The sequence below is a fragment of the Buteo buteo genome, chromosome 12, assembly GCF_964188355.1.
Source record: "Buteo buteo chromosome 12, bButBut1.hap1.1, whole genome shotgun sequence".
Classification (NCBI taxonomy): domain Eukaryota; kingdom Metazoa; phylum Chordata; class Aves; order Accipitriformes; family Accipitridae; genus Buteo; species Buteo buteo.
Genome location: NC_134182.1, coordinates 10,275,107 through 10,287,870, shown reverse-complemented (window position 1 = coordinate 10,287,870; position 12,764 = coordinate 10,275,107). Strand labels below are relative to the sequence as shown.

The window sequence follows — 12,764 nt, the reverse complement described above, 5'->3', positions numbered from 1 at the left end:
TTATTTTAATGGTAAATATTTCTGCCAGTCCCCAAGTATGTATTGCAACATTTGCCTGACTGCACACACTGATTTCTTTATGAGTAAAACACTGAGGTCTCCATTTTGGTGATTCAAATACATCTTCACAGAGCTCTGCTTCAAATGAGAATTCTGGTGTAAGTCTCCTGCAGCTGCCCATCAACCAGCACCTGAACTTTATAAACTGGGAGAGAAACAGTTCTTCTGATCTGCAGATGGGCATTCTGGCAGCTCACCCACTAACTCCTGCAAGTCTTGTGTTACAGAATCAGTATTGGATGCAAAATACAGGAGAGTAGACAAGCATGTATGTCACAGATCGTAAAGATGCCGAAGATACTGTGAGCAAAGGAAAATTGCCCATCGCCCCATGCCAGCGAAGTCCATGGGACCACGGTGCACTCCTTCCTTCCTGAACACTGCATTACCTCTCCAGACTGAAACGCGGTTTCTTCTGCCAGGCACAACAATTCAAACATTCCCCACCTAGTTTTCAAGGGGTGTAGGAATTACGAATGCTTCGTAATGAGCTTGTGGTGAGGAGGCCAGTGTGGTTTCCCCAGTTTACTTGGATACTGGTCTCGAGTCTCCCTGTGCTTTCACCTGCATTTTACTTTCAGTTCTGGATTCGTCCCAGGATAGATACGCAAAGTCAAGGTGGTATCTTTTCTGTCCAACCACCTCCTCCCTTTCGGGAAAGTGTTAATATACTTATACGTCTGCTTTGCAGGAGTACCCCAATACACTCTTAACACTGACACAAACAAGCAACAGAAAATATCTTGCAATTTGGCATTTTTTTCCCCCAAATATTCCTGTTTAAGTGCTTTCCTTTTACTTCTCAAAAATATTTCTTTTCAGTAGAAGTCAGTCTATTTTTGCCTGCTGTTAATCTATGTATAAGCTAAATCTTACCTTCCCGACTGACACAAGCAATCGCCCCCTCCGTCTGGCAAGGCAGCTCAGAAGAACAGGGAAAGCAGAATTTCTCCTGTATCTACCTATGCATTTTACTTGCAACCTGTGCTTGACAGAGACTAGTCAGCTGTAAGAGACTGATGAGAAATTGTTTGAAATACTTCTGGTTGAAAAATACAGAAATCATAACCACTGACAAAACAACACAGATGTATGTGACATCTATAAAATACAGAAATAACCTAGAAATATAGAAATACCAAAGTTCCAGTCTAGGACTCTTATAATCCAAGTTTTCCAAATAATGTTATGACAAGTAAATACACAAAACATGAAGTCAGTATACTGCAAGGTGACAGTGCTGTCTACGGAACAGTAAGGGTTAATTGTTATTGAGAGGTTTAGGGGGGCACGAAAGCTGTGAATTTAGATTCACACTGATTTGAATTGTTATATTAAATAACGTGCAAAGTTATTTTTGCTTGCATTTCTTACTGAGTACTATTCCCATTCCAGGTTCCTCCTTACCAAGCACAGGCACAGCAGGGAAGTAGCACCCAGGAACAAATTAAGGGAGAAACATTAGTGGAATGCAGCAGGCTTGGGGGAGAGACCCATTTACGCAGAGAAAGTGCTTAAGCAGGGACATTTGTGCCTGCCTCTACGTAGAGAGGTTTGGTGAGCGCATGCCCGGGGAGGAGGATTTGGTTATGGTTAGAATTTGTGAGTGACAGCCATGTGACAGCTGGGAGTCAGCAAAGATTTTGTAGGGATGGAAATTCCTGAGATAGGACACACGACTGCTCATGCGATCTGCATGTGCCTATCATCATGCTGTATTATAATAGCTGACACTATGGTTTACCAGTTCTCCAAAAGAGAGGCTATAAATTAGGAAGAGGATTTGAGGAATGGTAGATGAGAAATGAAAGTCATAACATTTAAAAACAAAGGGATAAATATAACTTGTTTTCATGTTATCAAAACAAGCAAACGAAAATCTCCAAGCAAACCACACAACAGTAGTAAAAGTTGCATTTCCATTATTTACCTTTAGTGACAGGTTATTATTTCCTTAGATTATATTTTTTTTTCTTGCTAACTTATCTAGAAAGGCCTCGATCCTACAAACACTTACACTTAAGTACGTGAATAATCCCACTGATTAGAGCTATTCCTACATTTTCAGGATCAGGGCCTAAGTCACAACGTGCAATTAAGCAGAGGCATTTCCAAAGAACTGCTTCATTTTCCCTTCTGGGGGTCTTACACAAACATGAAGCCAGTGGGGACGTGCAATTTAAATCAAACCTGAAAAACTGAAATACTTTCCCTTTAACACTGAATTCAAGCTGATACAGTATCACATGACCTTTACCGTAATTTCTATTAAAATCATTTCATGTCTGGTTGCTTCTGCTATCCTGGCTCATTTGTATTGTTTACAACAAGTCATTGCTCTCGACAGTTAGTGGTGGCTGAATCCATGGTTACCAGTTTTTACATTCACTGGTTAAATGGAATGCAGCTCTTCGGTGGGGTTTCATGGAGAAAGCTCTTAAGAAACCACAATCCAGCTATCAATCAGGCTAACCTGGGAGAAATTAATCTGATAAACAGAAGTATCATTGCGTATGAAAAATTTATTGAAAGGGAGCTCAAGGCTTTTATTAGTCGCAGTCGCAAAAGTGGACACGTTCGGATCGGACTTGGTGCACGGAAGACTTAGGTTATGTGGTCTATGTCTGACATTCATCCATGTTGTGCCTTCTCTGGCGCTCACTGCTAATAAAACTATACTGTTTAAGGCTTTAAAAAAAAAAAAAAAATCTCAAACACTTATTTTACCAGAAATGTGCTCGGAATATAAATAGTGCTTAAATACAGGTTTAACCAGACTGCAGTCCCAGCAAAGTAACTTAAACAGACACAGACAAGATAGTAAAACACAAAATAGACAGCCTTGAGTAGAATTCAATTAAGACAAAAAACACCCCAAACAGTGCAACATTGTTAACGACTAAATTAAGCCTGCAACAAATATATTTTATTGCTACCTAAGAACAATACGCACTAATTCTGTTTGCCCTGTTATTTATAATTTGGTGGAGGGTGGGGTTGCCAAAAGCAAAAAGCAAAGCAAAAACTTATTTGCAAGATTGACCCCCAAATCCTTTAAAATGCCTAAAAAACATAAGAAAAGTTCTCTATAGTTTGATGGCTACAATAATTGTCCCACAAGCTACATGAGAGCAACAAATAGTTAAATCAAACATATTACTACTAGCTCATCTACTGCAAAGTCACTGTATCAGAAGCCCGAATTGATTTGTTTCCTTAGAACAAATTGAAAATGAATGTAACATAACATCCGAAAAAAAAGAAAAAAATCCCTCCTGCCCTGCTAATCGGATATTGTATAATGGTTGACTGCAGCTTTGCACCGTGCTATTGTTGCCTATATCATACATACTTACAGGTTCTGGGTTCTTCCAAGAGTTTGGTGCAGTTTCAAGGACAAATGTCTTAAGGAAGTCTTTCTACTGTGCAGCAGTGATCCTAGCTCTGATCTCATTACATGAGCAAAGTGCTACAGCTGACAATATAAAGGAAACTTCCTGCGTGAAGAAGAAATCTTGGAAAGTCTCAGGGTTAAAAAGGCTGCTTAAATGTGCTGCTTGATTTGCTCCCTAGTTGTGTATACACAGTAGCAGCTGATCTCTGTTTGCAGCCCTGCAGAAAGAAACCTTTGCTGAAAACCAATGGCATCACATTTCAGTGGAGCTACTGCCAGGCTCTGGAGAGCAAAGCAACCTTTGACAACTTCACCCAGTTCGAATCACCGGCGTTTGCTGCATGTCCTGCAGGACTTTGGAAGCTGCATATTTATGGGATTATTTTTATTAATGCCGCTCGGAAATCCTGGGTCCTAGGCAGTCGTGATACAGGTAAAAGTCTCCCTCACTGTAATAGGAGGTTTTGACTGTGTCACGACTGTGAACTGCAGAATTTGCCACAATATATTTTGCTTTGTCTTGATTGTGGCATTTGCAGATGAGAAGCTGTTAGCTGCGCTCAGAAGCATTTTCTGCCTCAGAATTGCTAAATTAAGTGCAATAGGCATCCTGTTTATCCTAAATTCATCCAGAGCCTGCTTTGCATCAGTCACACACTTCTCAGCGCTTTTTTTTCTGATACAGAGTACAAGTCAAAAGATTTTGAGTCTGAGAGTGGGAGGGGGCTGGTTCTTTCATTTAATACCTTCTCTAGAGCCTTTGAGCATGGTTCCCATTGGACGAAAACCACGGAGTACAACACCTCAAATTTGGCAAAGTTTGGTGTTCTGACCAAAGTCCCAGTGTGACTCCAAATATCTGTTAGTGCCCCCTTAGCTCCTGCCTCGGCCCTCCAGAACCAACCAGAGATGGGCAGAACCTGCATCAGCTTCTGCGGTTCTTACTGCTGTCCAAGTAAACTAATAAGATCAGAAAAGCAACATTTAAAAATAATACATCTGCTAGCGCTACTTCAACTCTTCAACCAGGAAGCAATACGCCAAACACATCCTCACATTTGATGTTAAAGAATTATCAATAATTAATTCAGATTTAGTTGTTACACCATTTAGCCCAGGGTGATTCTCCAAAGAGTAACTGGGACCAGACGCTCCCCCGGCACACAATCAGAGCATAACCGTAGAGCTTGCATGCTGCTTTCCAAATGGGACCTACTTGTCCCTCCAGGACAACCAGCAAACCTCAGAACCAAAATTTAGACGAGTCCCTTTTAAAAGTACACCATTGCAGAGTTTGGTTAGGAGGAGTTAAGGGGATTTTTCCAGGCATTTGCAAGACAGATTATTCACCACCCTCTTTTCCCCTCGGGCGCTATGACTATTCTAGCTACTAGTATATTGCGTGTTATTTCTTTAATATTTTGAACTTTATTCCAAAGGGCAGAAACCAAAACTGACAGTACATCAAGACAGCATGCCCTATGATTCAAACAGCAAAATAATTGAGATCCTGCGCATACACAACATCCGAGCGTGCGTACGCACGTTGCACACGTGCGCGCACGCTCACTCACAAGCACAAGTACAAGGCTTTGTGGCCCAATTTTCAGGGATACTCATAGCTCGTGTCTTCACTTCCCTTTGATTACAAAAAGTAAGAACAAGCAAAATCTGATAGTAAAACATTAAAAATAATTTTTATAAAAGGTAGGCACCTTTTATAGCTGGGTGACCATACTGATTCAACATGCGCTTCCACCCAAATTTGCTTCTCTCCTTTGGGAGAAGGATCCTGTCCACCCCTGGACCGTGTCACACCAGAGAAATGAAAGTGTGTGGTGGCACCAGCAGGATTAATCTTGCTCTTCTCCCGGGAGAGACAGTGCAAGGCCAGGAATCGAAATCCTGGCAATGAGGCTGGGCTCCGTCTAGGCTCTGCCACTGACCGGCTGCGTCACCTCCGACCCATCACCTCACCTTTCCATGCCTAAACTGGCACCGTCACACTTAACGCATGTTGCAAAAGCACAGTTTCCATGCCTCTGTTGCCCAAGCTGCAAGACAGGGATTGCATGTCGGAGAAAGGTAAAGGACTAAAACCTGAGGTTGTGCATCCAGCTCCCAGCTGTGCTGTAAGAAGTGCCATGACCTTGGACCGCCTGCTCTCTGTGCTCCGGTGCCCAGCCTGCTGCCCAGACTCCGCATACCTCGCTCTCAACCCTTGTCCGCCTGGTCTCTTTTGACTGTAATACAGCAGGAGAGGTTTTTTTCTGTGAGAAATTCAGCACAGACTAAAACAAGCTCTTTTTGTCAGGTGGAACTCAAGACGTTAATTTAAGACAAGTAAAAAAAAAAAAAAATCCCGGTGGAAGCAGGAATGCCAGTGAATGAAGTTCCCTCCTTAAGAGGCTTTAAATACCCAAGTGTCTGCGCAGAAAGGCTGAGACTTCCGAATGCAGCACGAGAGCAGTAATCCGACCGTATTCCGCAGTCCTCCCCACACAGCCCAACGGGCACTTGTCAAGGCTGGAGGACATCCACTCCGGGTTAGACTCCACTTCTCCTTACGCCTCCTCTCTAATTGTGTCCCATCTGTCACAGCAGGGTCAATACGGATCCAGGGACACAGCTCCTTCAGCTCCCCTCTCTTGTAAAAATATACACGGATCCCAACCACGGGACACACAGGAATTGCCAAATCTTTCTCCTCCCAGTCTCCCAGCTATACCTCAACCTGCGACACCCTGTCTTTCCTTTTCTCTTTTTTCTAATTTTCTCACTGAATTTTGTTTACACAGCATTGTATCCAGCAGGGAGCATAGTAACAATTCAAAGTCCATTTTCCAACCTTCGGAGGACAGGGAAGAGTAGCCCAGCTACTAAGGAGAGATGGCAGAATATGTTCGGGGAGGATGGGGAGCAAGAGCTGGGTGAGAAATGAAGAAGGGGAAGCCGACCCCGAGCTTACACGATGTCAGAGGCTGTATGTCTCCTTCACTCCGCCACCCGTCCCCAGTGCAAAGGGTGGCCCTTGGAAACCAACCCCGCTGCCTGCTCTTCTTAAGTCTAAACTAGCACTGGTGCCCAAGATGGGCCATGCCCTGCCTTCCTGACGTCCATCAGCTGTAACAATTTAGAAAGCGTCTTGTTTAATTCATGCGGGTCTTAAAATTCAAAGACATCATCAAGAGGAAGTCATTTAAGGCTAATGCTACAAACAAGTAAAACAGAGCAAATTCTCGGTTTTAGCATCAGTCTCAGGATATTTGTTGTATATTTTAAAACTCTGTTTCCAGGAGTCAAGTAATAAGAGACCGGCTTTCTCTTTTACAAAAGAGATTTCTGGTTCTTGTAAATAACGACTGAAAATAACCGCAATAAAACAGAAGTCCAGCAGGAGCACCGTGACACTTTTAAAAGTCACACCTTTTAGCTAGTCTCAGAATGTTCAATAAGCAGTATTTGGTTTAGTTATCAAGCTCTGAACCCAATAGGAGTACACAGAGTAATGAGAGCTACACCTGAAAGCGCCTGGAAGGCCAGACTCCAAGAAACACATCCCACCTGTTTTATGCAGACACTTAGGATTTTGCTTAAGTATTAAGTCTGAAACTCTGTTCATCTAGACCTGTCTGATCTCTGCACAGATCATCAGTATGTCCGACCACCAGTCTATCCATATACATGCTAACTGTGACTACTGGATTTCCTTCTTAGCATTTTAATGCATTTGGATCCTCGTCAATGTATGGAACACCTTCCTCATCCTCACACACTGAGTGGCTATGCTTTCCTCATTGAAATTCCTCCGTAAAAGTCACTTCTCCCTTTTCACCTATTAAGGCTTTAAACCAAAACTAATAGAATCATCAAGAAATTTGTATGCCTAAGCTAGCTGTTGTTCCCATTAGCAGCACCGCACTACCTGATCGTTCAAGATTCTCTTTCCTGTTGTATTTACTATGCTCACACTTTGCGCTATGTGTACAATTAAAATTGTTTGTTTTTTCATATCGTTCTTGTCTTTTATTTGCTCTCCAAAGTATCCAGCATACTTTGAAACCAATATAGGTGATAATATAGATGTAAATATCGCCATGGAGGCGTCACAATAAATTTGACGTTTGGAATAATTCATTCAAGGTGCCTAGATCCAATTTAAATTCTTTCCCAATTTTAACCGAGGCTTCATAACCAGATGAACTTAAACGAAGGTGTACGACTTCATGCTACACTGGTAATCCACCCTAACTAGGAAATAAATTTTCAGTGATGAAGTTGAATTGTTCGTACAAAACGCCAGCTTCAGCTTTTCACCCATACAAAATAGCTTGGAAAATATATACTGCATGTGTTTATTATAGCTACAGTTGCTATGAACATCTATAACTCTCCAACAATTTCTTTGATTTATGTTCAAAAACATACAGGGCATGAAATGATGCCTGCAACCTTACATTTCCCTCAAGAACATTGTGGGGAGAAGATATATTCCTAAACATCATGTTAGATTCCTTGTTATGTCTCCTTTTTAAAATAAATGTATGATAATCAATTACACATGCTTCAAAGCAACTGCCACTAGATTCCCCAACAGTAAAGCTGTTTGAGAAAAGTTCCATTTTCTTTCCCCTAATGGGTGAGTTATAATAAGAGATCTTGCTCAGATATTAGAGGAAAAAAATTGTATTATAAAGGATAGGCCCTGCTCAACTTGTATATGCATGCACAGGTTTGTGCTTGCCTAGACTTGACTTAGAACAAGGTTTTCAGAGAAGTAACTTCTCCACTGATCAACATGCTAACAAAAGCACGTGTGTGTGAAGAACTTGCACCTAATCTCCTTGTCATATATGCTTGTAGTAATCCAACTGATGTCAAGAGGATGACACAGATGATAAGTTAATGTATCGGGCTCGACTCTCCTTTCAACCTCAATATGCAAAACATTCATTTAAGAAGTCCACCCAGCTGTAGCTTCCACTACAAAAAGAACCCTGCAGATGTTTATAGGAATATCAATTAAGCTGAATGGGAGCTCTGCCATTAATGCTGGTGCATGTAAGATTGGACTTTGCAGATCTGCCTGAACTCCGTGCAGAGGCTGAAGTGCATGTTTTCTCCAGGGTATTGAGGCCGATGGGTTATATGCCATTAACAGGTGAGCATAATACGGATGATAGATCTCCACAACCTCATGGCTCTGGCACAGGGACAAGGGCAGCACCCGCGGACAGCACCCTTGCCCACGCTGGGGAGACCAGAGCAGCTGGGAACGCCTGCGGCGGCATGGCACCCAGCGTGGAAAAGGTCAGGATCTTGGGTCTCCTCCGCACCCCGTAGTTTGTTCTGCCTGCGCCCCAACCAGGGAGCTCCCGTTCCCTGCGTCCTGGGCTTTTACTGCCTTGGGTTAGACAGCAAACTAGACAGCTGGCAAACAATATAGGAAACTGGACTGGATGGGACAAGCCCCTCTAAGGAGGACTGACGCCTGCTGGCGCTGAGCTTCAAGCGAATATGGAACATAGCCCTGTGCATCCCTGCAAGTATGCAAAATTTGTGTGCCAAATCCAGAAACAGAAATAAATTCACTCATTCCACCACCACCCCCCCCCTTTTTTTTTTTTTTCCTGTCTTCCTTTGAATCAAACCCTCAAAGAAGGAAAATTCGCAGGAGGGGAAATAGTGGCTTGCACCCTCTTTGGACTGCAGCGCCATTTCATCCGTTATTACTGAAGCCGAGGAGGAGGAGGGGAGATTACTGGGCGTATGTGCCTATTGCCCGTGCAGCCCCAGCTAGATAGCATCAACAGTTGTTCTCCTATTTTCACAGTGGGAAATAAGCAGGTACTAGCTGTATAGGAATAATCAGGAGGAATCTAGGTCAAAATCAAAGCAAGACTGCTCTGTCCATTTGACAAAACTCACATGCAAACACAATACCCATGCAAAAACAAAGAACTTATTTGTAACAGTTATCTCTCGTAAGATTGCTAAACAAGTGTGCAAATGTTGGCCTACCTTGAGTAAAAGACACTATTCCTTTCCTGTGACTTTTGAAAAAGGCATTCGAAATCAATATAAACTTGTGATATTAGGAAATTTTATAATCATTATTTCAAAAAGGCAGACTTGAAAGGGTCTCTTGTTCATGGGTAAATCTTCAGTTAGTTTTTCTAGTACTGGTGGTTCAATCGAAAGATTCGCCAACTGCCCCCTGGAGAAAACTGAAGATCTGCATTTAAATGGAGATATAGTATTTCCAAATGCACGGTACCTGCAAGGCAGATACTGTCAAGGTTTCTTAGTGAGTGGATCTCAAATTGTATTAGGTACATTTCAGTGCTGTAACTATCCCCATTCCGTAGGACTGGGGCTATTTCCGTATCATTTTTCTGTGTGCATGCTTTGTAATATTTGTCCTGATAAGTCAAACTTAAACCCCCGTCTACAACAAAGCCCTCACATAGCAACAAGAAGGAATTACAACCTTATGTATAATTTTCTGATATGGATGGTGAAGACTATATTAGATAGCTTGACTAGAAATCTTAAATAATTGAAAACTCTGATGACTTAATAGAGTAGTAAGCTTGGTTTACAATGCAGCCAATTTAGAGTCATAAAAACACCGTGTAAAATTTTTATCTTGTGGTTGACCATTACGTATCCTATTTATTATTCCAGAGTATTTCAACGGCATTTTTCTTCATCAATGTGGCTGCTGGCATTTAGCACCCACTCTCTAAATGCACGTGATTTTCCTGGAACAGCTTCAGGAAAAGAAAACAAAAAATTAGCAGATCACTACAAAACTGTTCCTTGTTACAATATGCATCTTTTCACATTCTGACTTGAACCGACCTCATGTGCTGCAAAATACATTCGAAACTGCCGAGACTTAAATATAATAAATCAAAGCCATCTACGTGAAGTTAAAAAGACTGGTGTGACTACTGATCCAGGCACATCAGAGAACCAAAAAAAAAAAAAAAAATCAAACCTCATGAATACTTTGTTGCTAATGTACACGAGTTCAAAGAGCAGCATTCCTCGTAGGAAAACATCTTAATTTTCATATCAGAAAATCATCCTAACCTTCCAGAAAAGTTTTTGTGAGTATGCAAGGAAGGCACAGAGGGAAGGTTTAGAGTGCAAAAGATACTCGTGATGGGTTTCAGGCACGCAGGCATTAGTCCAGGCAGCCTCTCGCTGAAATTCAGGTTGCAATTGAAACGTCCCTGTAAACAAGGTTACTGCGAACGGCCCAAGATATCCTTCTCAGCAACACCTTCACCAGGAGCCCTTCAGCTGTCTACTTAGTTTGTTATACCTTATCTCGCAGCCCTGACATCCTAATGCTGATTCAAATTCAGGATTCAAAATGAAAGATGAAATATCTCTAAGATCACTTAATATTGAAATACCGTTGCAGTAATAAGTGGTGCCAGGCTCGAGATAGGGATATAGTACTCTAGTGGTAACCTTTTAATTTCTGACAAAATACTGTGGAATAACTGTGATACTGCACACACAGTTAATGCAATCGATTTGTTTTCCCTATTTTGATAATGAGCACGCTGAATGTCGTGTTTACCTTCTCCTGCCCCTGGCACATTTTAAGCTGTAAAGTCCTCTAAAAGGAGACCCGCCGGATTCCCGTACAGGCATGAAACCCCTCGCACCACAGACACATGCCCCCCCCCCCCCCAGCACGCAGAACCACGGCTACCTTGATGCTCTCAAGACAAGGAAGATCATAACCACACGAGTCGCTTCGTCATTCTAAGTCTTTGGCTATTTTCAGTGGAAATGCACCGCACGCACCGCGTATAATCTAATGTAGGTTATATTGTAAACTACTCCCGCCCTGAAAGCGAGGGTTGGTATGCTACACCAGAACATTTTGTCCTCTGAAATAAACCAGGGAAGTGCCACCAAAATGTACCAGGCAAGTTTTACACTTTGTATTTGAGACGGGGTGGCTAAGAAATGCTCAAAACTTTGGTGGTTTTATACAAAGGGCATTCAGATTTCCCTCCTGGCCACAAACGATGACAGGTTGAAGTGGGGAGGGTCATCTGTTTTTCTGTTGGGTTACGGTTGCTGTTAGAGTCTCCTTAACACTATGAAAAGAGAGGACTGGGGGGGGGATTACAGGAGAGAAACCCAAGATGCTCAGTGCCTGCCTTCCCACACTACCGTTCACCTTCGTTTTCCCCTCCTTTGTATTCTACTCATTTTTACTTGCCTCCCCCATTATTTAGTCATCTCCTAAATGCAGTCCTCTCTTCTTCGGTATCACGAGAAACATATTAACTAGACCAAGTACTCGAAGCGCTTCCCCTGCAGCACTTCAAAATATACCTCCAGACCATTTGCTCCTTCATAGCATTAACGCCCAGGGGAAAACAAAAAAAAAATTAAAAAAAAAAAGGGGGGGGGGGAAACAAATCTTCTCGCAGGCGGGTCACATGCAGCCCCCCCAGATGCGAGCGCTCCTCTGATCCCCCCCAGCCCGGAGCTGGGAGGGTGAACTATCAGGAGGAGCAAGCAGGACGCTGACTTTCCTCCACACTTTTCCCTCGTCCCTCCCGATTCCGGGTGCGAGCGGGGCCCCGCTGCCTTTGTGTGTGTGTGTGTGTGTGTGTGTGTGTGTGTGTGCCGGCCGCGGGTCCCGACACCACGGCACGAGCGGAGCAGAGCGCAGCGCGGGTCCCGCGTGGCACGGCCACGCCGCCGCTCCGGCCAGCGGGGGACACCAATAAAGAACCCCCCAGCAGCGGCGGCGGCGATGCCCCCCGCCCGGCGTGCAGGGCTCCCACCAGGCCTGCTCGGCTCCCACGAACCGCTCGCAGAAGTCTTTCAGGAAGGAGAGGGCGGCGGGGGAGGGATGGGGACGAGGACGGCCACCCCCCCACACACACACCCCCCCCGCCACCTCCGCCGGCCTCCCCCCGCCGGGGCGGGCGGGCCCCGCCGCTGCCCGGGCCGCGCCGCAGCCGGGACACTTCGGGGCTGCCGAAAGGGCGCCCCGAGGGAGGGAGGGCGACCCGGGCAGCCGCCGCGACCCTCACACCCGCCCCGGCACCGGCTACGGAGAGTCCGGTGCCCCTTCCCCGCTCGCAACCGGCAGAGCCACCCCGGGACCCCGGCCCCAAACTCTTTGCTGGCTAAAGCCTCGTCACTTCCCCGGCACTCCTGACCCCGGGCGAGGAGGGGGGGAGGACAAAACCTGCTGGGGTAGGATCTGTCAGCAGAAAGGGGAAAAAAAAAAAAAATTCATTCTCCCTCCCCCCCCCCCAGCCCC

General features: G+C 44.2%; 1 protein-coding gene across 9 annotated transcripts in view; it reads right to left on the bottom strand.

Moving 5' to 3' along the window:
• ESRRG (estrogen related receptor gamma) overlaps positions 1-12,764 on the bottom strand; it is a 386,503-nt gene that overhangs the window by 373,352 nt on the left and 387 nt on the right. For 2 of the 9 annotated variants that reach the window (XM_075042625.1, XM_075042626.1), the window contains exon 1: positions 3,417-3,664. The exons of 4 other annotated variants lie outside the window; for them this stretch is intronic. In XM_075042625.1, coding sequence (XP_074898726.1) covers positions 3,417-3,514 — 98 coding nt within the window. In that variant the 5' untranslated portion in view covers positions 3,515-3,664. Of the gene's footprint in view, positions 1-1,467; positions 1,530-3,416; positions 3,665-12,764 lie in introns of those variants that run through there. 3 more of the 9 variants (XM_075042633.1, XM_075042634.1, XM_075042631.1) reach the window with 3 other exon arrangements.